The sequence below is a fragment of the Eumetopias jubatus genome, unplaced genomic scaffold (assembly GCF_037043125.1).
Source record: "Eumetopias jubatus isolate StellerSeaLion01/CBP00866 unplaced genomic scaffold, mEumJub1_p1.0 scaffold_6, whole genome shotgun sequence".
Taxonomy (NCBI): Eukaryota; Metazoa; Chordata; class Mammalia; order Carnivora; family Otariidae; genus Eumetopias; species Eumetopias jubatus.
In genome coordinates, this window is record NW_028274812.1 from 128,884,134 (window position 1) to 128,912,073 (window position 27,940).

At 39.3% G+C, this 27,940-nt stretch overlaps 1 protein-coding gene across 1 annotated transcript in view; it reads right to left on the reverse strand.

Moving 5' to 3' along the window:
- Window positions 1–1,064: 1,064 nt before the first annotated feature.
- The window catches only part of CAGE1 (cancer antigen 1), a 36,334-nt gene continuing 9,458 nt past the window's right edge, over window positions 1,065–27,940 (reverse strand). The window contains exons 4-9 of the mRNA XM_088024386.1: window positions 26,806–27,855; window positions 19,992–20,141; window positions 17,850–17,960; window positions 15,627–15,707; window positions 15,305–15,412; window positions 1,065–1,136 (exon numbers count right to left, since the gene is read on the reverse strand). Of these exons, the coding sequence (XP_087880512.1) occupies window positions 1,065–1,136; window positions 15,305–15,412; window positions 15,627–15,707; window positions 17,850–17,960; window positions 19,992–20,141; window positions 26,806–27,855 (1,572 nt within the window). The remainder of the gene's footprint in view (window positions 1,137–15,304; window positions 15,413–15,626; window positions 15,708–17,849; window positions 17,961–19,991; window positions 20,142–26,805; window positions 27,856–27,940) is intronic.

A 27,940-nucleotide genomic window follows, 5' to 3' on the forward strand; every position in this document is an offset into this window, starting at 1 on the left:
ATTCTAATAAGCAGTCATAGTTGACAACCATTTTAGTACAATTTATAGAACTCAGATGTCAAGTCTCTTCTTGAACACAAACTGGATAAGCCAGTTTTCTGAAATACAAGTTTAATAAAACAATTTGAATTTTAAAAATAACTTGGGCAAAGCAATATGGCTTGAGTAATGGTTTGATATTGTTTTAGAAATATTAGGTTATTTGTTATTTTTATATTTTATGAGCCCATGATGATTGAACATTGGCTGAGTTTTCTTGGTAATAAGTTAAGGAGGAGCCTTATTTTACTTCTCTTGAGTGTATAATAACATCTCCTTCCTCCAAATTTAAAACTTGTCAGTGTCAGTCTGAAAAACCAGAAAATCGTTTTAACATTCATTTTGCTTAGAAACAATAGTGAAAAACAAAAACAAACTTCCCAAGGTACAAATACCCACACTGTCTTTCAATTACCTTGTGGTGAGTTACCCTATAGAAAGTTCATATTTGAGGTGTCTTTCTATGTAAGATTAGACCTTTTGCTTAAAAACTCTAGTGCTCGTCAGCACAGTATAAATGGAACTGTGGGAAGGATGAGGAAACAGCATATGGAAAATGAGGATAATACATGAGTGAAAAAAATTTGGAGAATTTAAAAATTTTGGAGTGTTTTCAAGCTGAATCTCATTCTAATGAGAATTTAGTTGGCTCTTGATAAACATACATGCATGTTTCATTTGGAGTGCATTCAAAAACTTTTTGTGGATAAAGTCTAAGCATTGCAAGGTTATTTTACTTGAATACCATGGAATATCTTCTGAAATTTTTGGATATCTCTCACTAATTCCGTCACCTCCCTCCTCCCTGAAATCAAAGGGAGCTCTGAGAAAGGAAGATGAAAATCCACTTATTCAAGTAGTCAGACATTAAACAGACTCTTTTATTGAAAAAAAAGTCTTAATTTATAAAAACTGAACATTTTTCCTCTTCCAAGGAGTCTAAGAACAGAAACTTGGCAAGCCAGAGAGCAAAATAAAATATGAGTAAATGTTTACAAAATTAAAAACTAAGCTTTTTCAACTTACTATGCAGTCTGGGAGTGGGATATCGTGAGTCTTTGGTCAGCACATTCTATGATTTCTTCATATGATGTAACCTTGAAAAAGGCTAAAAATTATTCTCTGATAAATTGTAGAATTTTTGTTTATTTTTTGCTTTTAAAAAAAATCTCTACACACTGACATTCTATTATGTGACTCCCACCAGTAATTTTACAGTAGGCAAAACATCTTCCTTACAGTTTGAAATCAGGAATATGAATAGAAATAGAATTATAAAGTGCCTACTCATCATGAAGGAGTGAAGTATCAGAAAGTGGACAACCTCAGTGGGTCAACTATAATCCAGTTGTCTTCCACATAAGCGGTAGATGTATCCACTACGGGTTAGAGGCTGTGTAGTTAAAGTTAATGCAGCTTTGAGGAGGTAAACTAGAATGTTAGGTTGGCAACATTTATAATTACCCTCAAAATGAAGTTGTAATACTAAGACCTGAAATTGCTGATGGCAGAGGTAAAGATACACACAATGTTCTTTGCTAGGTGTCAGCTAAAAAAGCTAATGAGAGCATTTATAATGTCATTAAAGAAGTAAAAGGAATCAATATAGATATGTTCCATCATTCCTCAGATCCTTTGCAGCACCAAAATTCTATTATTTTAGTATTTGGCATAGTTTTAATTTTTTAAAATTTATTATTTTTAAAAGATTTTATTCATTCATGAGAGACAGAGAGAGAGAGAGGCAGAGGCAGAGGGTGAAGCAGGCTCCCTGCAGAATCCTGATGCGGGACTCAATCCCAGGATCCCGGGATCATGACCTGAGCTGAAGGCAGACACTTAACCAACTGAGTCACCAAGGCATCCTGGCATCATTTTTAAATGATTTCTATAAGAAATCTGTACCTTATTTATTAAGTTGCCTAAATGTCTTTGATGTTTGTCATTTTCTTCAATGAGTCTGTTGCAGTGGTCTTCTTCTGACTCTAGAAGATTTCTCAGTTTTGCAATCCATGGAGTAAAAATCAGTAAAAATACTAACTTGGAAACTGTCATGAAAACCATATACTGCGAACAAATGAGAACAGTGACCTAAACTTTATTCCAAGATTCTCTTAAACCAAGTTGTACCATAAGTGAAGCAATAGATGCTAATCCTAGTTAGATTGCATTTAGAACAGATAAGCAGAAATTATAATTTTATAATTAGTTATAATTCTCTCCAATTTAATATTATGCAACAGTTTTGCAAATAATTTAACACTTGTTAGTGAATACAAATATCAGCCCAAATCTTCACTACCTTCTTTTTTTTTTACCCTCTTTCCATTTATAACCAATGCATAAACATATTTGATTGTCTCTGAAGTAAAGCACTGATGTGCTTGATGTGCATTTTCAGGTTTGATAAATATTCTCAACTTGCATTAATGACAGCAAGTTATAAAAAAAAGGTTCAGTTCTTATGTTCTAAGATCCAATGTTTATTTGCAAAAAAAAAATAATTAAAAATTTTATTTCTAAAAGTGACATATTGGATTAATTATCAAGAAAGTGTATTCACAAGTTCCCTTAGCAGTTACCTTAATTTTCAAATCAATTATAGAAGAAAAATGACAGAAATATCCCCATTAAATACCAATGTTAAAGGGGCGCCTGGGTGGCTCAGTTGGTTAAGTGTCTGCCTTTGGCTCAGGTCGTGATCCCGGGGTCCTGGGATCAAGCCCCACATTGGGTTCCCAGCTCAGCATGGAACCTGCTTCTTCATCTGCCTCTCCCCACCCCCACTCATTCTCTCTCTCTCTCTTTCATAAATAAATAAAATCCTTAAAAAGATAAAAAAAAACAATGTTAAAGAATGGCCATCAATCTTATGTTTTAGATATACTTATGTGTCTGTAGTGAAATCCCCTAGGAGAAGCAATGGCAAACAAATTTGCAGCAGAAATAGCAACTTTCTTATTCTTATTTATTTATTTAAAGATTTTATTTATTTATTTTAAAGAGACAGAGAGCTAGAGATAGAGAAGGAGCAGGGGAAAAGGGAGAAGCAGGCTTCTCACCAAGCAGGAAGCCTGATGCAGGGAGCCTGATGCAGGGCTCCATCCCAGGACTCTGGGATCATGACTCGAGCCGAAGGCAGACGCTTAACTGACTGAGCCACCCAGGTAACCCCTCTCACTTTTTTTTTTTAAAGATTTTATTTATTTATTTATTTGACACAGAGAGAGAGCATGTGAGCATGGGGTGGGGCAGAGGGAGAGGGACGAGCAGAGCCTGATGGGAGGCTTGATCTCACAACCCTAAGATCATGATCTGAGCTGAAAGTAAGAGTCAGACCCTCAACGGACTGAGCCACCCAGGTGCCCCTTATTCCTACTCTCTTATTAAATTAATGGGGACAGTACCAAGTTAGTGGTTCTACTCCTCTGACTACACACATTATTTAAGGTAGGGAGTACAGATATTATTACTACGACTTAACAGATGATATCAAGGTGAAGAGAATCTAAAAATTTTTGAATGGATATGTCTAGAAGTGGAAAGACTAAAATCCATATTTATCATCCATTAGCATAGGGCTTTTCCCATTCTAGTCCTTTGCTTCTCCTCACCTGTACTCCTCACCGGGAGCTTCCTATATCTCATGACCTCTTACTGAGGCACTATGGAATTGCTTCTCACTTCTGTTTTTCATTATAGACTTCATGGCAGGTTTTGGATTTCTTTAATGGCTTTCAAGATCAAAGTGAGAACCCTTTTAAGTCCTTGGATTGAATTTTTTTAAAAGATTTTATTTATTTGAGAAAGAGAATGAGGGAAAGAGAGAGAGAGAGCGCATGAGACGGGGGAGGGTCCAGGGGGAGAAGCAGACTCCCTGCTGAGCAGGGCGCCTGATGCAGGACTTGATCCTGGGACTCCAGGATCATGACCTGGCCCAAAGGCAGCGGCTTAACCAACCGAGCCACCCAGGGGCCCTGGATTGAATGTTTTAATTTGCTGACCTCAAATTAAAGGAAGAAGAGGAAAATATTTCTTAAGGGGTATTTGTTTTAGAGATAAAGGAATAGCCCTTATAAGGCAGTTTTTTTAATTACAGTGAAAAAGAATCAAAATTTTAAGTTTCTGCTGAAGCGTGTAAAGTTTAACTGCTTTGAGTATGACTGACACACGATAAATTGCACGTATTTCAAGAGTACGTTTGGTAAATTTTCACATATATATTCAACTATGAAACCATCACCACAATCATGATAATAAACATATCCATCACTGCCCCTTCTCTTGCCTCTTGGTAATTCCTCCTTCCTGCCTGCCTGTCTTCCCTGACTCCCACACTCTATGCCAGTCCCAGGCAAATACCAATCTGCTTTCTGTCACTAGTGATTAGTCTATATTTTCTAGAATTTTAGAGAATAGAAGCAAACAGTATTCCTCTTGTCTGGCTCTTCTTGTTCCATACAATTTTGAGATTCATCTACGTTGCACGTGTAGCAGTAGTTCATCCCTTTCTCATTGCTGAGTAGTAGTCCATCATATGGATGTGCCACAATTTGTTTATTCAGTTCGTCTGTTGATCAGCATTGCAGTTGCTTTCAGTTTTTGGCTATTATAAATAAAGCTGCTAGGGACCTTCGTGTATAAGTCTTTGTATGAACATATGCTTTCTTTTTTTAAAATATTTTATTTATTTGAGAGAAAGAGAGAGAGAGTGCACGAACGGTAGGGGAGGGGCAGAGGGAGAAGCAGGCTTCCTGCCAAGCAGGGAGCCCAATGCAGGCCTCGATCCCAGGACCCTGGGATCATGACCTGAGCCAAAGGCAGACGCTTAACGACTGAGCCACCCAGGCATCCCTGAACATATGCTTTCATTTCTCTTGGGTAAATACCTAATAGTAGACTGATGGTATATATTTATCTTTTTAGGAAACTGCCAAAATGTTCTTCAAAGTGGCTGTACCATTTTACATTCCCATCAGCAGTGTATGAGAGTTGCAGTTGCTCCACGTCCTCATCAATCCTTGGTATGGTCAGTCTTTTTAATAGACGCTGTAATAGGTATGTAGTGGTATTCATTGTTTTAACCTGCATCCTAATGATGTTGAGTATCTCTTCATGTGCTTATTTGCTATCCATGTATCATTTTAGTGAAGCGTCTGTTAAAATATTTTTGCCCACTTTTTAAAAAAGATTGTATTTATTTTGAGAGATAGATTATGTGCACATGGCTGGGGGAGGGGCAGAGGCAGCAGAAGAGAGAGAATCTCAAGCAGACTCCACGCTGAGCATGGAGTCCAACACACGGCTCCATCTCACGACCCTGAGATCATTACCAGAGCCAAAATCAAGACGCTTGACCCGCTGGACGCTTGACCCGCTGAGCCATCCAGGTGCCCCTTTTGCTCACTTTTTAAATTGGGTTATTTTCTTATTACAAAGTTTTGAGGGTGCTTTACATACTCTAGATACAATTTCTCTATCAAAACTGATTTTTTAAATGTTTTCTCCCAGTTTGTGGATTGTCTTTTCATTGAGAGCTCAAATTTTAAAGTGTAAAAAAAAAATCCCAAAATAGAAAAGTTTTAGAAGACAGTGTATTAGAGTCAAATCACTGAAAAAGTCTAAAACATTTTCATGAAATCATACCAGAAAAGTACCTTTTAGTATGTAAAGTAATATTTAAGTAATAATTTAAAGGATGGGGTGGTGGTAACATTTCTCTTTGGTAAAGGAAGATATTACAAAATAACCTTGAATGTGGCTACTTGACTAATATTAATGAAAGCTTTCCTTTAATACGTGTCTTTCCCTTGATGTCTCGGAGATGCTGTAATGCTTCAGAGCCAAATGCTAGGAAGTCTGAACCCACTCCAAGTCTCCACCAAAAGAAAGCAGATTTGAATGAAGGGAGAGAAACTGAACATTAGTAAAGTGACTTTCTATAACCTTGGCTTAAAATGGCAGGAAGTAGGGGCACCTGGGCGGCTATCTCTGTTAAGTGTCTGCCTTCGGCTTAGGTCATGATCCCAGGGTCCTGAGATCCAGCCCCGAGTTGCGTCGGGCTCTCCGTTCAGCGGGGAGTTTGCTTGTCTCCCTCTCCCTCTGCTGCTCTCCCTGCTTGTGCGTGCCCTCTGTCAAATAAATGAATGAATGAATGAATGAATGAATGAACGAATGAATGTTTAAAAAAAATAGGGCAAGAGATAGGAGTCAAACAGACGACATTGAACTCCCATTCATCAGATGGTTCACAGAGAAGAGCCTTCCCTGGGCTCTATTCCACCCGGCCCTAGATTTCTGGATCCACATATACTATGCCTGGGGCCACTGCCCCACCACCTCCTATTTGGTCAGTAATTCTTGTGGTTTCCCTTTTAGGCCTTTCACATGACATTCCGGCATGGTTCTGGCCCTGTTTAGTTTTAGTCCTTTGATTTTAGCATCCTCCGTTGCCCCCACTGAGGATCTCAGCTCTCATCGGGAAACTCTTCCCCTGCTCCCACCCCTCTAGCCTCCCCAGTCAGTTGCCATAACTAAGTGAAGGTAGAAGAGAAATCAGATTTGGGGACAAGCTAAATTGAAGAAAAAGCAATCTTTAGATGAGTATCAGGCCCGGGAATATGTACTGTACAAATTTAAAACACTTTGGCTTGGAAAGCAGTTTGGAATCTGCACGTAGTGGATATTATTCTATCACAATTCCTATTCCTTGAAAATATAATGCCTGTGTTAAAACCTGTGTTAAATGACAATTGTTAAACTCTGCATATATTAAAATCTACAGGTGAGACTGTCCCACAGATACGATGGTAAAAGCAATATACTGAAAAATGTTCCATCTTCCTGCAAGTATAAATTGAAAGGCCAATGATTTAGAAAAATTTCAAGTGATAGTATTTATTACTGGAGGGTTTTGGTGAAATAGTACCACAAACACACCAATATCTGCAAGGTAAAGTTTAAGTCTTTTGAAAATTTATTTGATAGTGTACATAAAGATCCACATGCTTATTTATAGCTTTAAAAGCAGTAATCCCACTTTGATAATTTATTCTAAGGAAGTAACTCACAAAGGAAAAACCTCTCCAGATAAAAGTAAAAAGAACCCAAATATCCAACAAGGGGAATGGCTAAAAAATTATTTTATTTTCACTCTATGGAATATTATGCAGTCATTGAAAATTATATACAATCTATATTCTATCTCTAAGGATAGCATAGTAACATGTAAAAATGTGTGATATATTAACTGAAACAAAATTCAACAGTTTACATACAGTATGATTTCAACCTTGTAAAGGTGTCTGGACAAAGACTGGATGTATCTGAAATGTTCTAGTGTGAGCTATGATTTATTCACATGTTAAGATACTACACAGGAGTGAAAAAGGGTAAGTCACAGCTACCTATCACAAAAAAGCATCTTGCAGTTACAAGATTGAGGGCAGGAAACTTAGAAAAGGATATATAAGATGCAATAAAGAAGACAGGCAAAACAATATGCATTGTTTAAAGATAAATATGTAAGCAGGAAATACAGACATGCATAGTAAAGGTAAACACTAAATTCAGGATCATGGCTACCACTGGGTGGAGAGGAGGAAAATGCAACTGGAGAGGGACACAGAGGGCTTCAACTATATTCACATTTCATTTCTTTACCTGGGCGGCAGGTACATGGCTACTTAATTATATTAGCTTTTACACGGTTTGTTGTGAAATATTTAAAATAAGTACTTTTTAAGATAGCGTCAAAGCCCTTACATAAGGTCCAACAAGACTTCCTCACCCCAGGGTGCTTGAGGGCTGACCAAAGGTGCAGTGACATGCTCTCCCACCTCCCCAGCACCTCCCTTCCTGTGGTGTCTGCCCACATGTGCTGGAGTGCATGGTGCAGAGGCAGACCCACAGCCGGGGTGATGGGCCTTGACAATCATCTTGAAGAAGCAGGCTCCAAGGGTAGGGCTGAGTAAGGCAGAGGAACAGTACCCATGTCTGGCCCTGTCCATTTGACCAGAGTAGAGGAGGAAGTCCTCTTGGAGAGCTGCTTCCTACGCTGTTTGGACGAAGCACTGAGAAATGGAGTGAGAGGTGGAGAAGTCGGCAGGCTGCCAGGGCTGGATGAGGGGCCCTCAGTCCAGGTGTCAGTGTTCAGTCATGAAGTCCTCCAGCAGAAGATTTCCTAGGTTGGGTCCCCGCTATGGCCCCCCGTGTTCTAGATTTATGGACATAGTTCCAAGTTAATAATGTATTAACTGCCCTAATATATTATGAGGCACTGAAATCCAGATCGCTAAAAAAAATAAGGTCAACACATTTTGTGTTAGTTTTTTATTGCTGCTGTAAGAAATAACCACAAACTTAGTGGGCTTACAACAACATAAATTTATTATCTTACAGTTCTGTAGGTTAGAAGTCTGACGGGTCTCCTCATTTGGCTAAAGTTAAGCGTCAGCAGGGCTGTGTTCCTTTCTGAAGGCTTTAAGGGGAGGTTTTCCAGCTTCTGAAGGCTGCCCACCTTCCTTGGCTTGTGGTCCCCTTCCCTAATCCTCAAAGCCAGCAATGTTGTGTCTCTCTCTGACATGGCTGGATGCATGAGATTAGATTGGGCCCATCCTGGTAATTCAGAATACTCTATCTCCATATCTCAAGGTCCTTGATTTAATCACATCTGCAAAGTCCCTTTTGCCCTAAGTGCCTAGATTTCTTATTTTATCAAGGGATGCAAAGTCCCCGTTGTCATGTCCCAGGACTAGGATGTGAATATCTTTGGGAGGCTATTACTGTACCTACCACACACCTCTCTACTAGGATCACTGAGGCCTTCTATGATGAGGGGTACAAGTGTCCTGGTAATACAGTCAAGCTATTTGGCTCTATCTAGTTCATAATTCCAGGTTTCCTAAGAAAAAAAAATTTTTTTTTTGCTTCCATTAATGCTTTTTCCTCATACGGGGTTGTCTCACACTCTGCTACTGTCAACTTAGAGAGAAAGTGTGTCAAGGTAGAAATAACATTTCACCAGGACAGTAGAGGTATCCATCATTGTTATGAATGGCCTAGGAGACTGGGACATCTGAAGGCTGGCTGATTGACTGATTGATTGACTGACTTCCCAATTCTTTACACAAAGGTGATTGAATACATAGAGTAAAATATAAATTAAGTACAATTCAACCACAATGTACAGAACAAGTGAAGGACAATATGCATCTGTGAAGACAGTGAAGACTTGACTATAGTGCCATGTGTTTGGTACTGAACTTCCCAGTAGCTAAAGCAAAACGGCAATCTGGCTAGTTACATGATTTTCATTATTCATGGGTTAAAAACACACCTGTTTCTAAAGACAAGTTTTCCCTAGTAGGTCTGAGGTCTCAAAGGAAGTTCTCATCCCCGTGGCACCAAGTGAAACAACAGTCTCTCTGTAACAAACGGAGAAAGAGGTTTCCTAGGATTGCTGAGGGCATAACACCAACCGCAGCTTCATAAAAGCAATTCTGTGAAGGCCAAGCCAGCATGTTCCACACAGCAGCTTTCTGAGAATAATCATGACCCAGGTTGTGACTCCTTATTAAGCAGTGAAATGAATTTATGACCAACACAGAAACAAGGAATAGAACAGAAGAATAAAAAAAAAACAGCGTTTCTTCTGTGTGGGGGGACATGTGTATCTGACCAAGAAGTGAACTGTTGTTTTCTACTGTGCATCACTCCGAGAACCATGAGACGGCTGCACAGATAATCCATCAGGGACGAAGAGCCCTTAGACAAGCTCTGAGTTGGTCAGCAAATAGGCTGATGTTAGATCCCACAACAAGGGTCTGTAGTGCAAGCATTGCTTCTTACACCACCGTCAGAATAGGATTTAGGAAAATTGAAGCCAGGAAGGTGAGGAATAGGGTGTGGTAGGCACAGTAATGGCCGCCCAAAGATCTCCACACCCTAGTCCTGGGACACGGCAATGGGGACTTTGCATCCCTCCATACAATAAGTGCCCAGGGTGCTTGAGAGAGCAAGGAAACAGATGGTAAGGTTGACATCTCCTTGGGGAAACTGAGGAGCAAGCATTGTACCTGACTGGAGAGCCATCCCATCTGTGTGACTAGAGTTCTAGTCGGCCCACAATCTTCCTCAGGAGGCTGTTCAGTGGCAGAGAGGCCCCCTAACTAGAAAGATTTCTCAAGGGAATACTGTGTCCAAATCCAGGAACTGGTGGGTGTGTTTAATATTTCAAAGGAACCATAAGACACTGGGTTATGATCGTTTTCTTTTGGCTCACTTAGAACATTTTTCCTAGAGTCATAATTTTGTCTTGTATCATATTTGTTTCCTTATTTTATGATTATAGGAGATAAATATGAAAATAATCTGCTACCTTCTGAGTATTTCCTTGACTAGAAATAAACATCTCTAACTTTAAAGATTACCAAAATAATAAATTAATGTTTTACATAATACAGAGAGTATCATAGTAAAGTATATGTGTGTGTGTGTGTGTGTGTGTATATATGTATATATGTATATATATATAGTAAAGTATAGTGAAGTATATGGTATGTTTTAGGTTAGTATTTCAGTTTTTTATATATTATATAATAACAGTTAAAGGATATCTTCTATATTACTGGTTTAAAAATATTTTATTTTTATTTTTTAAGGATTTTATTTTTTTATTTGATAAAGCAAGAGTATAAGCAGGGGGAGCTATAGGGGGAAAGGGAGAAGCAGGCTTGAGCGGGGGGAGCCCGACTTGGGGCTCAATCCCAGGACCCTGGGATCATGACCTGAGCTGAAGGCAGACGCTTAACTGACTGAGCCACCCAGGTGCCCCTAAAAATATTTTATTTTTATAAAATGATTCCTATTTTACTGAAGATGGGTTCTAGGAGGACCTTGAGGAATCATTACTATTAGCCTAACCTGAACCCAAAACCCCAGCACTGTTAACTAGACTCTTGTCTGTTCCCTCTGATCAAATCCCTGACTTGGGTGTACCTTATCAAAGGTTTCTAGGATCATGACACATTTTGCACTTGACAGTTAAATGCCCACGGTGCTAGAGGCTGGCAGTAGGCAAAGCTGGGGTCAAGGACCCTGTCTCAAGCTGGAGGAGGTCAGGAGGTGAAAGGAGCAACAGGAAGTTCAGAATTGTGAAGAACCAAAAGCAAGGGGTCAGAAGGGCCACAAGAGAAGCACATGACAAAGCAGTAGAGGACGTATGAGCCAACAAACTTAGCTCCAGCAGACCATGTCTTGCTGGCCTAGAGTTCCTTAGAGAATGAGAAGTGAGCCTTCTGGAGCATGCTTCTGCATTTCAAAAACAAAGAGCACAACCAAAACTCTTTATTTCAGAAAATTTCAAACACATAGAGAAGTAGAGCGAGGAGTATAATGAACCTCTGTGTGCCCATCACTTAACTTCAACAATTATCAATATTTTTTCATCAGTTTTTCATCCGTCTCCAACCTCCCGCCTCCCCAACTCTGCCATCTTTTCATTCCCCTGGAGTATTTAAAAGCAAACCTACCCACTCTTTGGGAGAAGATATTTGCAAATGTCTTATCAGATAAAGGGCTGGTATCCAAAATCTATAAAGAACTTACCAAACTTAACACCCAAAGAACAAATAACCCAATCAAGAAATGGGCAGAAGACATGAACAGACATTTCTCCAAAAAAGACATACAATTGGCCAAAAGACAAATGAAAAAAATGCTCCACATCACTGGGCATCAGGGAAATCCAAATCAAAACTACAATGAGATACCACCTCACACCCATCAGAATGGCTAAAATTAACAAGTCAGGAAATGACAGATGTTGGCGGGGATGTGGAGAAAGGGGAACCCTCCTACACTGTTGGTGGGAATGCAAGCTGGTGCAGCCACTCTGGAAAACAGTATGGAGGTTCCTCAAAAAGTTGAAAATAGAGCTACCCTATGACTCAGCAATTGCACTACTGGGTATTTACCCCGAAGATATGAATGTAGGGATCCGAAGGGGCATGTGCACCCCAATGTTTATAGCAGCAATGTCCACAATAGCCAAACTGTGGAAAGAGCCAAGATGTCCATCGACAGATGAATGGATAAAGAAGAGGTGGTATATATACACAATGGAATATTATGCAGCCATAAAAAATGAAATCTTGCCATTTGCAACAATGTGGATAGAACTAGGGGGTATTGTGCTAAGCAAAATAAGTCAGTCAGAGAAAGACAATTATCATATGGTTTCACTGATATATGGAATTTAAGAAACAAGGCAGAGGATCATAGGGGAAGAGAGGGAAAAATGAAACAAGGTGAAATCAGAGAGGGAGACAAACCATAAGAGACTCTTAATCATAGGTGATGTTTATTAAGGAGGGCACGTGATGTAATGAGCACTGGGTATTATATGAGAATGATGAATTACTGAACTCTGCCTCTGAAACTAATAATACATTATATGTTAATTAACTGAATTTAAATTAAAAGAAAAAAATAAAGCAAACCTACCCATTCTATTAATTCACTCATAAATACTTTTCAATATGCAATAGATAAGGGCTTTTAAAAGCACAACGATATCCAGGTGCCTGACTGGCTCAGTCAGAAGAGCATGTGGCTCTTGATCTCAGGGGATGTAAGTTTGATCCTCACATTGGGTGTAGAGATTACTTAAATAAAACTTAAAAAAATAAAAAAAATTAAATAAAAACACAATGACATCAATGATATTAAAATTAACAATAACTTAATATTATCTAATACCCAGACTGTGCTCCTGTTTCTGCTACTGTCTCACAAATACCTTTTTAGAGTAGGTTTGTTCAAATCAGGACCACACAGGTGTCACAAACTGCATTTCGTTGATTTGTTCCTTGTCTCCACTGTGCTTTAATCTATACCAGTTAACCCTTTCCTCGCCCTCCCTTTTCTTGAGCCATGTGTTTACTGATGAGAATCTTCCACACTCTGGATTTGTTATCATGGTGTCGTCTAATATGTCTCTTTATCTACAGTCACAGTAGTTTGGTCTTGAAACCTGCTTTTGGATCCGGTTGTTCTGGTGAGAAGACTTCATAGATCTGCTGTGTGTGTCCTCCTGCAGCACATCAGGGGGCACAGGTGTGTGTGTCTCATCCTTAGCGGCTTGAGATTGATTTAGCAGGCTCAGGTGCTTGTCAGTTTGACCCATTCATTAAAAGCTCCCCCTCAGGGGCGCCCGGGTGGCTCAGTCGGTTAAGCGGCCGACTCTTGATTTCGGCTCAGGTCATGATCTCAGGGTGGTGGGACTGAGCCCCACGTCGAGCTCTGCATCGGGCTCTGTGCTGGGTGTGGAGCCTGCTTGGAATTCTCTCTCTCCCTTTCCTCCTGTTTCCAATCCCCAACACACACCAATTCTCTCTCTCTCAAAAAAAAGCTCCCCCTCAGTCTTAAATGTAAGGTTTTAGCAGCCATTATAACTGCTCCCAAAAGATGCCTCTTCTCTTCTGCTTTTAGTAGCTTACCTTTTCAGTGAAGAGCTCTCCCTCCCTCATCAGTTATTTGGTTTCTCCGAGAGGCAGTTTGTACAAGTAGACTGCAGCCCATTTTAGAAATGACATAGTGTGTCTGACATGCTTTTAGTTGTGTCCTCTTTCTCACTGAAGCTTCCCACCGCTGGGAAGACGAAGGTCCACTCACGTTATCTTTTATGCCCGAAGCACAGAAACTACTAATGAACGACAGAATGGACTGAGGGTTCTCCTCTCATCTCCCTATGCTCAGATTTTACTCGTTTTCAAAGTCCAGCTGCCAATCCCTTCACAAGGTGTCCCATGACTCCCCCACTTGGACAGTATCTGTTTGTCCTCTGAGCTTATCATTCGACAAACATCGCCTCTGTTAGACACTGGTCACTGTATCACTTTCTAAGGAACTTCCCCTTTATCCCTTGTGAACAGTTATTTATGTATTTTATCTTCCTTTCTAGGTTTCTTAGAAGCAGAGATAATGTTTGATTTGGCTTTCTGCCTCCATAATGACTAGCATTTTTAGCCTTTTGTGAGACATCAATAATTACTTATTAAAATTAAAAAAATAATGAATTACAAGAAACTTGTGAGCCCTCACCACGTTGGACTTTTTCTTCTCTCTCAAAGCTGAATGGTTATGCTATGAATTTATTGCAGAATGCCAATTTTTTTTTAAAGATTTTATTTATTTATTTGACAGAGAGACACAGCGAAAGAGGGAACACAATTGTGTAGGGGGAGTAAGAGAGGGAGAAGCAGGCTTCTTGTGGAGCAGGGAGCCCGATGTGGGGCTCGATCCCAGGACCCTGAGATCATGACCTGAGCCAAAGGCAGACGCTTAACGACTGAGCCACTCAGGTGCCACAGGATGCCAATTATTAATAATTGAGAAATATGATAGACTTCTCTAATTAACTGCTATTAAAAATAAATTAAATTAATTAATCACCTTTTCTTATGGTGGGATCCAGTTGGATTGTAACTCTGTAACTACCTAGATACCAAGACCACATTTTCACTTTCTTATAACATATTTTTCCTGTTTTATCTGCCTTTATTTTCTCCCAGCTTTACTGAGATATAACTGACATATAACACTGTGTAAGTTTAAGGTGTCCAGCATGCCGATTTGATACACTTCTATACTGCAAAATGATCACCACCACAGCATTAGCTAACATCTCCATTAAGTCACATAATAATGACCATCTCTTTTCTGTGGTGATGGTTTCATCTGTAGATGGCATCTAAAGTGAACTATTTCCCAAAGTACTCCTTAATCATAGTTGTTGTACACAGCTATTGATATATTTATATTAAGAATGGTGGTAGCAGAGCGCCTGGCTGGGTCAGTCGGAAGAGCATGCAATTCTTGATCTCAGGGCTGTGAGACTGAGCCCCATGTTGGGTGTAGAGATTACTAAAAAAAGTAAACTTAAAAAAAAAAAGAATGGTGGTAGCATATGCAAAAATATAAATGTGTTTCAATCACTGTGAAAAATAGCACCCATTTTTTGATTTCTGCATTTTGAAAGAAATAAATCTGATTAGTCTAAATAGGTAGGGCCATATGTAAAATTTCAAAACCTGAAAATGCAAACTTAAATTCTATACTTTTATGGTCGAATAATACTGCCACAGTGCCAGTGTGTGACCATTTTAATGAACAAATTTTTTGAAGGTTGATAGTTTCTTAAACTTGTTAATAAAATGGCACTATGGATAAAAATGCTAGCAAAGCAGCAAAAGATCTTTCTTACCAAGAAATCAAGCTCTTCATTCAGATTGTGGTACTTATTCAGTTTGACTCCCAATAAGACAGGCACATCTCTAATATTCTTGGCTTCACCTGAATCCAAACTTGTAACCTGAGATTAAATATATTTGTGCTCACTTCCAGTACTTTCATATTCCTTGGGAAATTTGACAATAAATACTTTATAAGTTTAACAGTCAAAGAGCTCTTCAGTGGCTAGAATAATAGAAGTATAGAACTTGGAGCTAGAAGGATTTCAACAAATATGCCAAAAGAAATTGTATTTTTGCATGTTAAAGACAGTACATGGTAAATGTTAAACTCACCTCGATAACCTGATCTTGAAATGCTTTTTCTTTTGCAATTAACTCTCTAAAAGCTGTGATTCTGTCTTTATGTTCCAGGAGCTAAGGAAAAAAGAATTTTATATTTCAGAAAAGGAGAAGAAATAAAAGTACATTCGGTAACATTTATAATAAGATCATCGAACCATGCACTGTCTAGTCTCTGGTCTCCAAAGATCTACTGTTTTTACAGCTCTTGTACAAAAGGGAGTTTACATGGCAGATCCGAGACTCCTCAGGAAGGCCTGCTCATCATGCTGCCCCCTGACTGGCATCTGGGAACTTGGATTGCAGGAGGAGTTCCATCATTTTGGACTCTGAGTGGCTCATTGTGCCTAACCTATTTGTACAGAGAGTTTCGTTTATACTGAATGCCTCTTTCCTTCTGGAGGGTCCAGAGTTTTAGTACGTGCTAGGGTGACATGCCTACGTGAGCTGCCCCCAATAAAAACCCTGGATGCTGGGTCTCTAATGAGACCCTGGAAAAATTTCACACATATTGTCACCGCTCATTGCTGGGAAAATGAAGTGCATCTTGTGTGACTGCACTATGAAGGGGCTCTTGGCAGCGTGAATCTGATTTCCTCTGGACTATGCCCCAAGCCCCTTTTCCCTGTGCTGACTTTGCTCTGTAGCTTCTCACGGTGACACATAGTTGTGACTATGACCGTATGTGCAGTCCCATGGATACTAGCAGATCATGGAACCTGAGGGCAGGCTTGGGATCTCTGGGAGCTTATCCCAATATTCAGTTGTTTTGACAGTTAGGCTCTCAGAATTCTTCTTTAAAGAAAAAAAAAAAAACTACCCACTTTTCCTAGATGTAATTTATAATCATTTCTTATTTGTTCATTTGTTCCTTCATGAAAATAACAATAAATTTTAATATTCAATATTCAAATTTCTCCAAAAATCAGTGAGGTAAAGTGTGATGCACAGAATTATTTTTATTATGAACTATTTCCTATATTTATTTATTTATTTTTAAGATTTTATTTATTTGAGAAAGAGAGAGATTGAGAGAACAAGTGGAGGAGGGGCAGAGGGAGAAGCAGACTCCCTGAAGAGTGGGGAGCCCAATGCGGGACTCGATCCCAGGACCCTGGGATCATGACCTGAGCCGAAGGCAGATGCCTAACCGACTGAGCCACCCAGGCGCCCGGCCAATATTTATTTTTTAATTTTTTAAAAGATTTATTTATTTGAGGGAGAGAGGGAGAAGCAAACTCCCTGCTGAGTGTGGAGCCCTCTGCAGGGCTTGGGGCTCGATCTCACGACCCCGAGATCACGACCTGAACTGAAATCAAGAGTTGGACGTTTAACCGACTGAGCCATCCAGGCACCCCAACAATTTCTAATATTTAAAAAAATAGAGAAAAAAACTGAATGAACCTCCATGTAATTAGCACCCAGCTTTTGATGGCTACTGGCCAATTTTGTACCATTCATACCCCCAACCATGCCCTCCTCCCTCCAATTCCCCTCCACGGAGTCGAATTACAGACAGCACATCATATCACCTGCCAGTATTTCAGGAAATTTACCCACACAACACAAATATCTGAAATTTTATTTCTATAACATCCTGCTCCAACCCTCAATGGGGCTTATTTTTGAAGGCTGGTTTAAGAAATGGAGGACAGTAGTTTCTCTGCATATCTGTTATTCCTTGATCAGGTTAACTAGGAGACAGACTCCCTGGACTACCTGCAACAAATACTCTATCCACCTCAGTTCAGAGAAGTAATTTCCTCATAACATAGGACTGAATTTGTTTCTACGATCCAAGATCCCATATCTGAATACACTTTTATTCCATTAGCTGATAAACTTGCCACTTCTGTATTCCTCTCACATTAAAACTGGCACAAGTTAACAACCTGGTATCACCTTTTATTTTAGAGAAAAAGAGAGAGAGAATGAGCAGGAGGGGCAGAGAGAGAGGGAGAGAGAATCTCAAGCAGACTCCGAGCTGAACAAGAAGCCTGACGCGGGTCTCAATTTCATGACCCTGCGATCATGACCTGAGTGGAAACCAAGAGTCAGATGCTTAACCAACTGCACCACCCAAGTGCCCCGCCAAAAACAATTATTCAAAAAAATCCAAATTTGGAGAATTTCTTTATACTTTTATGTTACCTTTTTTTTGACTACTTTTTTCACCAAAAATGATACAATTTTTAGAATAAAGAATAAATACAGTACCTCTTTATCTAAATCTTTCTTTTTAAGATGGAAGTGCTTCAATTTTTGTAGCATTTTATCACTAACTTTTTTACTCTTTTTGAAATGTTCAATATTGGGAGTAGTGATGTCCTAAGAGTAACAGTTTGAGAAGCTATAGTAAAAAGTTTCCAGTAAAGCTAAAGGGAGGACAGAAAACACACACAAAATTTCCAGAATAGGTGACCAAACCAAAAGAGATAAAATATTGAACTCTCTTCAATTACTCATAAGACATCCAATAAATAGTGTGGAAAGAATTCTTATAGGTTCACACTTGTATATAAGTTGTTATTGGGACAGATTACTATGATCTCTGGTAAGTTAATATTCATCTATAATAACAATACGTGCTTACACATTCACACCTACATCCTCTCTTAGCCTAGCCTGGTCAGTTTACAAATCCAAACTTCAGCCCAATTGCTATATCTAACACCAGAGTAATCAGACATCCTCAACAACATGAAACTCTAGATATTTCAAGGGTGCCCAGAATGAAGGTATTTGTATGTATAACTTCAGGGTCAAAAATGTGTGCATGAGTTGTACTGCCTAAGGTTCTATCTGAGTTCTGCCATTTCACCCTATGTGAGACTTTGGACAAGAAACCTGACTGTTCTAAGCCTCTGTTTTTCCATGATTTTATTTTATTTTATTTATTATTTTAGTTTTAGTTTTCCATTAAAAAAAAAGCCTGATAATATAAAGAATGGTATAAGGACTGGATGAGATAACCCATGAGAAGCAGGGAGAGTAGACTTAAAAGACTTCAGGAACAGGTTGGGAAGTCAACAAACATTTGCTGAGTGCCGATTAAGGGCTTAACCTATATTAGGTACAGGGCATACAACGTTCCAAGTCTCTGATGTTGAAGGCTTCCATTCTAGCGGGGGTGGACACAGAGCAAGCAAACATAATATTTGGTGTGGGATGACATCCACTGACCAGAGGGCTGAGGACACATTTCCTCCTTGGGAGCTGTGGTAGAGAAGCAGCAGGCTGCAATTAAGGCAGAAAGAACAGTAGCCTCTGGTGACATAGGTGGGGGTGGGGAGCCAAGGCTTATGGTGAGTAAGCAAATGTTTGAAGAAACAAAGTGTATGGGAAAGTTTGTAGCTAAGAAGAGTCTGTGCCACATTCAGACTCACATGTGTAAAAACAAAACTTCAGGTGGATATAGTCTGTGGGCCAGCACTTTGTGATCTTCTGCATAAAATGCTCAGCTCAGTTTCTAGTACTAAATAAATGCTAGTATTCAACAAACTTTAGCTAACCACAATAGAAATAAACGTTGTGTTGGATCAGGAACATCACAGACCATGCCCCAGTTTTGGCTCAAATGACTGCACTTAAGATCAAAGAAATGGGGCACTTGGGTGCCCCACTTGGGTGGCTCAGTCGGTTAAGCGTCTGCCTTTGGCTCAGGTCATGATCCCGGGGTCCTGGGATTGAGTCCTGTATCGGGCTCCCTGCTCAACGAGGAGTATGCTTCTTCCTCTCCCTGTGCCCCTCCCCCTTGCTCATACTCTCTTGCTCACTCTCTCTCTCTCTGAAATAAATTAAAAAAAAAAAGATCAGAGAAATGATAGCAGAGTAAGAAAGACAACTAGCTCATTTGAAAAGCTAGCAAATGCCATGCCCCGTAACATGGTCTCTCTTTAAATACAGTGCTTGTTACTTCCCAGGCAAGTGGCAAGTATCATTTACCCTACTTAGGAAGAGGAAGAGGAAGCTAAAGCTGATAAAGGTAAAGTCACTTGGCCAAGTCACACAGCCAGGAGGTGGTGAAGTCAGGATTTGAACTCACCTGACACCAACCTCGTTCTTCATTCCACCAATGTACACAACTCCCTACCACCCTCCCTCTGCCCAAAGCTAAATTGGGTAAACACCTTGCTTATGGGAATACTTACCAATCACTAGGAGCAGACTGAGCCAGAAAACAAGACTACTGCTCTGATAGAGCTTCCAGGACATGTAAAAAGTACTAAATGAAGGGTCTTCCACTTTCTTCTCCCATAACTTAACTCTGTGGCTTTAGATTGCCTCTTTGGTTTAGTCCGACCTCGATATTTCTCCCTCCCCAATAAAAAATACGAATTTTTTTTTTTTTTTAATTACCTGGAGTGTGAGAAGTCCTACCATCAGAGCCAGAAGACTGTGAATTCTGGAGACGAGCTGAGAAGTTCTTTTCACATCTGGGGGACTCAGGCTCTCTTCTTCACCAGGTGAGAAATTCAGGAGCAAATTAGAATGCACAGTCTTTGCATCCTATATGTACACAATTCAGACATGTCAGGATAAAGACAAAGTGTCTGGATTGTTCTTTGAGTAAAATGTGAATTAAATACCACTCTTAAAAACTCTGAGCAAGTGTGCTAAATGAGAAGAATATGCAGCCAAGAATACTTTATCCAGCAAGGATGTCATTCAAAATAGAAGAGTGATAAAAAAACTTCCAGGACAAACAGAAACTAAAAGAATTTGTGATCACCAAACCAGCCCTACGAGAAATATTAAAAGGGGTCCTCTAACCAAAGAGAGAGCCCAAAAGTAACATAGGCCAGAAAGGAACAGAGACAATATACAGTAACAGTCACTTTACAGGCATTGCAATGGCACTAAATTCATATCTCTCAATAGTTACTCTGAATGTAAATGGGCTAAATGCCCCAATCAAAAGACACAGGGTATCAGATTGGATAAAAAAGCAAGACCCATTGATATGCTGCTGTCTGCAAGAGACTCATTTTAGACCCAAAGACACCTCCAGATTGAAAGTGAGGGGGTGGAAAACCATTTATCATGTTAATGGACATCAAAAGCTGGGGTGGCAATCCTTATATCAGACAAATTAGATTTTAAGCCAAAGACTGTAGTAAGAGATGAGGAAGGACACCATACCATAATTAAAGCATCTTTCAAACAAGAAGATCTAACGATTGTAAATATTTATGCCCCTAACATGGAGCAGCCAATTATATAAACCAATTAATAACAAAATCAAAGAAACACACTGATAATAATACAATAATAGTAGGGGACTTTAACACCCTTCTCACTGCAATGGACAGATCATCTAAGCAGAAGGTCAACAAGGAAATAAGGGCTTTGATGCAGCGCCTGGGTGGCTCAGTTGTTAAGTGTCTGCCTTCGGCTCAGGTCATGATCCCAGAGTCCTGGGATCGAGCCCCACATTGGGCTCCCTGCTCAGCAGGAAGCCTGCTTCTCCCTCTCCCACTCCGCCTGTTTGTGTTCCCTCTCTCACGGTGTCTCTCTCTGTCAAATAAATAAATAAAATCTTTAAAAAAAAAACAAAACAAGGAAATAGCTTTGAATGATACACTGGACCAGATGGACTTCACAGATATATTCAGAGCATTCCATCTCAAAGCAACAGAATACACATTCTTCTCAAGTGCACATGAAACATTCTCCAGAATACATCACATCCTGGGTCACAAATCAGGTCTCAACTGGTACCAAAAGATTGGGATCATTCCCTGTATATTTTCAGACCACAGTGCTTTGAAACTGGAACTCAATCACAAGAGGAAAGTTGGAAAGAACACAAATACATAGAGGCTAAAGAGCTACTAAAGAATGAATGGGTCAACCAGGAAATTAAAGAAGAATTTTAAAAATCCACAGAAACAAATGAAAATGAAAACACAACTGTTCAAAATCTTTGGGATGCAGCAAAGGCGGTCCTGAGAAGGAAGTATATAGCCTAACAATTCTTTCTCAAGAAACAGGAAAGTTCTCAAATATACAACTTCACTTAACATCTAAAGGAGCTGGAGAAAGAATAGCAAATAAAGCCTAAACCCAGCAGGAGAAGAGAAATAATAAAGATTATAGCAGAAATCAATGAAACAGAAACCAAAAGAACAGTAGAACAGATCAATGAAATTAGGAGCTGATTCTCTGAAAGAATTAATTGATAAACCCCTGGCCAGACTTATCAAAAAGAAAAGAGAAAGGACCCAAATAAAATCATGAATAAAAGAGTAGAGATCACAACCAACACTGAAGAAATACAAACAATTATAAGAACGTATTATGAGCAACTATATGCCAACAATTAGGCAATATGGAAGAAATGGATGCATTCTGAGAGAAGTACAAACTACCAAAATTGAACCAGGAAGAAATAGAAAACCTGAACAGACCCATAACCAGCAAGGAAATTGAAGCAGTAATCAAAAATCTCCCAACAAACAAGAGCCCAGGGCCAGATGGCTTCCCAGGGGAATTCTACCAAACATTTAAAGAAGAATTAATACCTATTCTTCTGAAGCTGTTTCAAAAAACTGAAATGGAAGGAAAGCTTCAAAACTTGTTCTATGAGGCCAGCATTACCTTGATCCCAAAACCAGACAAAGACCCCACCAAAAAGAATTACAGACCAATATCCCTGATGAACATGGATGCAAAAATTCTCACCAAAATACTAGCCAATAGGATCCAACAGTATATTGAAAGGATTATTCACCATGACCAAGTGGGATTTATGCCTGGGCTACAAGGTTGGTTCAACATCCGCAAATCAATCAATGTGATACAATACATTAATAAAAGAACAAGAACCATATGGTCCTCTCAATAGATGCAGAAAAAGCATTTGACAAAGTACAGCATCCTTTCTTGATTAAAACTCTTCACAGTGTAGGGATAGAGGGAATGTACCTCAATATCATAAAAGTCATCTATGAAAAACCCACAGTGAATATCATTCTCAATGGGGAAAAATTAAGAGCCTTTCCCTTGAGGTCAGGAACATGGCAGGGATGTCCACTATCACCACTGCTATTCAACATAGTACTAGAAGTACTAGCCTTAGCAATCAGACAACAAAAAGAAAAGGCATCCAAATTGGCAAAGAAGAAGTCAAACTGTCACTCTTTGCAGATGACATGATACTCTACATGGAAAACCCAAAAGACTCCACCCCGAAACTTCTAGAACTCATACAGGAATTCAGTAAAGTGACAGGATATAAAATCAATGCACAGAAATCAGTTGCATTTCTATACACCAACAACAAGACAGAAGAAAGAGAAATTAAGGAGTCGATCCCATTTACAATTGTACCCAAAACCATAAGATCCCTAGGAATAAATCTAACCAAAGAGACAAAGAACCTGTACTCAGAAAACTATAGAATACTCATGAAAGAAACTGAGGAAGACACAAAGAAATGGAAAAACGTTCCATGCTCATGGATTGGAAGAACAAATACTGTGAAAATATCTATGCTACCTAGAGCAATCTACACATTCAGTGCAATCCCTATGAAAATACTATCAACTTTTTTCAAAGAACTGGACCAAATAATCCTAAAATTTGTATGGAACCAGAAAAGACCCAAATAGCCAAAGGAATATTGAAAAAGGAAACCAAAGCTGGTGGCATCACAATTCCGGACTTCAAGCTCTGTTATAAAAATGTCATCGTCAAGACAGTATGGTACTGGCACAAAAACAGACACATAGATCAATGGAACAGAACAGAGAACTCAGAAATGGAACCTCAACTCTATGGCCAACTAATCTTTGACAAAGCAGGAAAGAATATCCAATGGAGAAAAGACAGTATCTTCAACAAATGGTGTTGGGAAAATTGGACAGCCACATGCAGAAGAATGAAACTGGACCATTTCCATACACCACACACAAAAATAGACTCAAAATCGATGAAAGACCTAAATGTGAGACAGGAATCCATCAAAATCCTTGAGAACACAGGCAGCAACCTCTTCGACCTCAGCCATAGCAACTTCTTCTAGACACATCGCCAAAGGCAAGGGAAGCAAGGGCAAAAATGAACTATTGGGACTTCATCAAAATAAACAACTTTTGCACAGCAAAGAAAATAGTCAACAAAGCCAAAAAACAACTGACAGATTGGGAGAAGATGTTTGCAAATGACATATCAGATAAAGGGCTAGTATCCAGAATCTATAAAGAACTTCTCAAACTTAACACCCAAAGAACAAATAATCCAATCAAGAAATGGGCTGAAGACATGAACAGATATTTCTGCAAAGAAGACATAAAAATGGCCAACAGACACATGAAAAAGTGCTCAACGTTACTTGGCATCAGGGAAATCCAAATCAAAAGCTCAATGAGATACCACCTCACACCAGTCAGAATGGCTAACATTAACAAGTCAGGAAACGACAGATGTTGGCGATGATGCGGAGAAAGGGGAACCTGCCTACACTGTTGGTGGGAATGCAAACTGGTGCAGCCACTCTGGAAAACAGTACGGAGCTTCCTCAAAAAGTTGAAAATAGAGCTACCCTACGATCCAACAATTGCACTACTGGGTATTTACACCAAACATAAATATGTAGTGATCCGAAGGGGCACCTGCACCCCAAAGTTTTTGGCAGCCATGTCCACAATAGCCAAACTATGGAAAGAGCCCAGATGTCCATTGACAGATGAATGGATAAAGAAGAGGTGGTATATATATATATACAATAGAATATTACTCTGCCATCAAAAAAAATGAAATCTTGCCATTTGCAACAAGGTGGATAGAACTAGGGGGTACTGTGCTAAGCAAAATAAGTCAATCAGAGAATGACAATTATTGTATGGTTTCACTGATATATGGAATTTAAGAAACAAGTCAGAGGATCATAGGGGAAGAGAGGAAAAAATGAAACAAGACAAAATCAGAGAGGGAGACAAACCATAAGAGACTCTTAATCTTGGGAAGCAAATAGAGGGTTGCTGGAGGGGAGGGGGGTGAATGGACGGGGTAACTGGGTGATGGACATTGGGAGGGTATGTGTTGTAATGAGCACTGGGTATTATGTAAGACTGATGAAGGACAGACCTGTACCCCTGAAACAAATAATACATTATATGTTAATTAATTGAATTTAAATTTTAAAAACACAAGAAAAAAGGGGAAAAAAACCCAAAAACCTCTGAGCAGTCCTAAAAACATGGCACTCAAATTTGAAGAGCTAAATGTTAATATTTATTTAAAAAAACAACTCTGAACTGTGGTTCTCAAACTTTGGATTCTCAGGACCCCTTTATAGGCTCAAAAATTATTGAGAATCCTAAAAGGCTTTTGTTGATGTGGGTTCTATCTACCACTACTTACTGTATTAGAAATTATGACTGAGAACATTCAAAAATTATTTGGTTACTAATCCATTCAAATAACAATAAATCCCTTGTGTCAATATAAATAACAATTTTAATATGAAATTACCACAATTTCCAAAGGAAAAAATTAGTGAAAAGAGTGGCACTGTTTACATTTTTGTAAATATCTGCAATGCTGACTTCATAGAAGACAGCAGAATTCTCACATCTGCTTCATACATTGGTCAGACATAAAAGCAATGAATGACACACAGTTTCGAGAAAACTCCACGGGAAGCACTTGTGAAAAAAATAAGAGTGGCAAGGTCATAACATCTTCCTATTCCCATGAAAATACCTTGACCTCATAGACCCACCAGACCACACTTTTGAGAAAATATACGTAGAATTCATGAAAAGCAAAACTAAAAGCGGAGTAAGGATGATTTGGGTATATTAAAGAAATTGATTCGTCATGATAAAGAACTTTACTTTTTATTTTTTTAAAGAAAGCTCAAGAAAAATAATGTACTGTGATAAACTTCTATACAGTTGTACTAATTCATTCAGAGTTTACTAATACAAAATTTGTCATGATTTGGCTAGCAGCTATTTTGGAAGACAAAATACAGACCCTTAAGATGACTTAAGGTCATCTCTGCTTAGGTTAGTGGTTCTCAAAAGTGTGACCCTCGGCCCAGCAGCATTGGGGAGACTCAGAATCTTGTTAGAAATACGCACTCTTGGGCCCCATGGCACACCTACTGAATCAGAAACCCTGAGGCGGGCCCCAGAAATCTGCATTTTCACAGCTAAGGCTGATGAATGCTCAAATTTGAGGAGCACTGGTTTAGATAATCCTGATTTCTTTCTGGAGGAAAGATTACAGAGAGAATTTTTTAAATGTAAGAGAACAATATTTTCCTGAGAATCATTAAAAAATAATAGAACTATTTACTTGCAAACAATACTTGTACTAATTATGGATTCCTGAAAAAAAGTCCTCTAAGGACATCCTCAAGGGAACACAATCAGCTCAAGTTATAAGAGTTTTAAAATAAAAATACATTTTCCTAGTTCAGATTAGCCTTCTTTCTAAGTAGTCAGAATTAAAAAGGTTATACTATAAATATTTTAAGACAGGCCTAAAACTGAAATAGATGTGCTTTAGCTTGTGAAAAGGATCACTTCCAGGTTCTTGTCTGCCAAGAAAGCCATTTGAACTGCAGAGAATACAATATTACAGCCTCTCCAAACCTATTGATATGAGGCCCTCATGCTATTTTTAACAGATGTTAACTAGATTTATTGTGATCATTTTGCAATATATACAAATATCAAATCATGCTACACACCTGAAACTAATGTTATATGTCAATTACATCTCAATCACAAAGTTTATAATGTCACAAAATGAATATGTGATATAACATAGGTTTGTTCGACCATGTAAACCAAATATGTAATTGCATTATTTAGTTTCATTGTTAGGCAGATGTGGCATGAAAACATTGAGATCCCCTCCTAAAAGATCCTTTCTCAAGTGATGCTTCAGATGATTGATCATAGGAACCCAGAAAATTCCCACGTTAATTTTCACCTCTACCAAAATAGTCACAAGAAGCCAGAAATGGCCCTTCTTTAATCAGAGTACCCAAGAACCGGAGAAACTTCTCCAAACCTGTGGTCCATTTTCCATTCTCTTTCTTTTCATTAATAATTCTTTCTGCCAACAAATGTGAGTGTGGTGTCTAAATGTGCGTCAGCAGACTGTTAGCAACTCATGAAATTCTGCGTTCAAGACTCCGAATTTGTGCCGATACCTTTGTGATATCCGCCATTACCGCTTCCCCGGAGTGCTCTGTTAACCAAGGTGTCTCAAACTGAGGGGGGGCATCATTTTGCTCCTGGCTCCTCGCCACCTGCTGCCAAAGCCTTTCGTTTTCCTGTTTGACTTCAGTGACCTGCTGCTGGAGTTGGGTGTTCTCTGCCTTTTCGGTATCAGATATGAGCTGCAAATGACTAACTTGAACGATCAGCTTCTTGAGTGTCGATTTCAGTTCCTGTCTTTCTTCCAGGTTTTTCTTCTTGTGCTTCTGAAATTCCTCTTGTAAAGACAGGATCTCTTGTTCTCGGGCCTTTTTCTCCCTTTTCAGCAAGTCCAGAGCAGAGGTGGTGGCCTTTTCCAGCTCCCTCTTGAGTTGCTGCTGCTTCTCCACCTCTTCTTTCTCGCTTAGGATTCTGTCCATCTCTAGGCACTGACTGACAGTTTTAGCTTTCTGTTGCATTTCAGTCATGTACCTTTCCTGTAGGTGAACGTAATTGCCCTTGATCTTCTTGAGCTCCAGCTGTAAGGTTTCCTTTTCATTCCTAGCTTCCTGAAGATGCTTTTGGGTGTGAGTTAAGACCTCGTGCAAATTCTTCAGTGTCTTGTCAGTGTCACTCTTCTCTAGCATCACTCTGTATTTGTCTTCAATTAATTCTTCCACCTTGGCCTTCAGCTTATTTATGATGTCCACAAACACCTGCTGTTTGGTAGTCTGCTTCTGTAGTTCTTCAATCTTCTTCTCTAAATACTTGTTGCTACTCTGCAGGTCTTGGATCCGAATCTGCTGCTGTTTGTTAGTGTGCTGTAATTTCCGTAAGACTTCATTTAAATCCATGTCCTCTTCCAGAGGTTGTGAGCTTTCCAAGCTCTGCTTCGGGTCGGGCATCTTGCTGTCCTCCGGAGATGCTCCACCACTCCAAGAAGGAGACCAAGGTGAGACCGTCCCTGGCCTGTCCACGTCCCCCATGGCGACCTCCTTATGGAGACAGACTGGCATCTCAGGAACATCCCCAAAGCTCTGTATCCCTTTCGAAGACACTGCGATCTGTAAATTAAGAGTACATAAGTGTGAAAAAGAGTATAAAGATGGTGAGTTTTGAAATCATATATAGCTGGCCTTAAATCCTAGA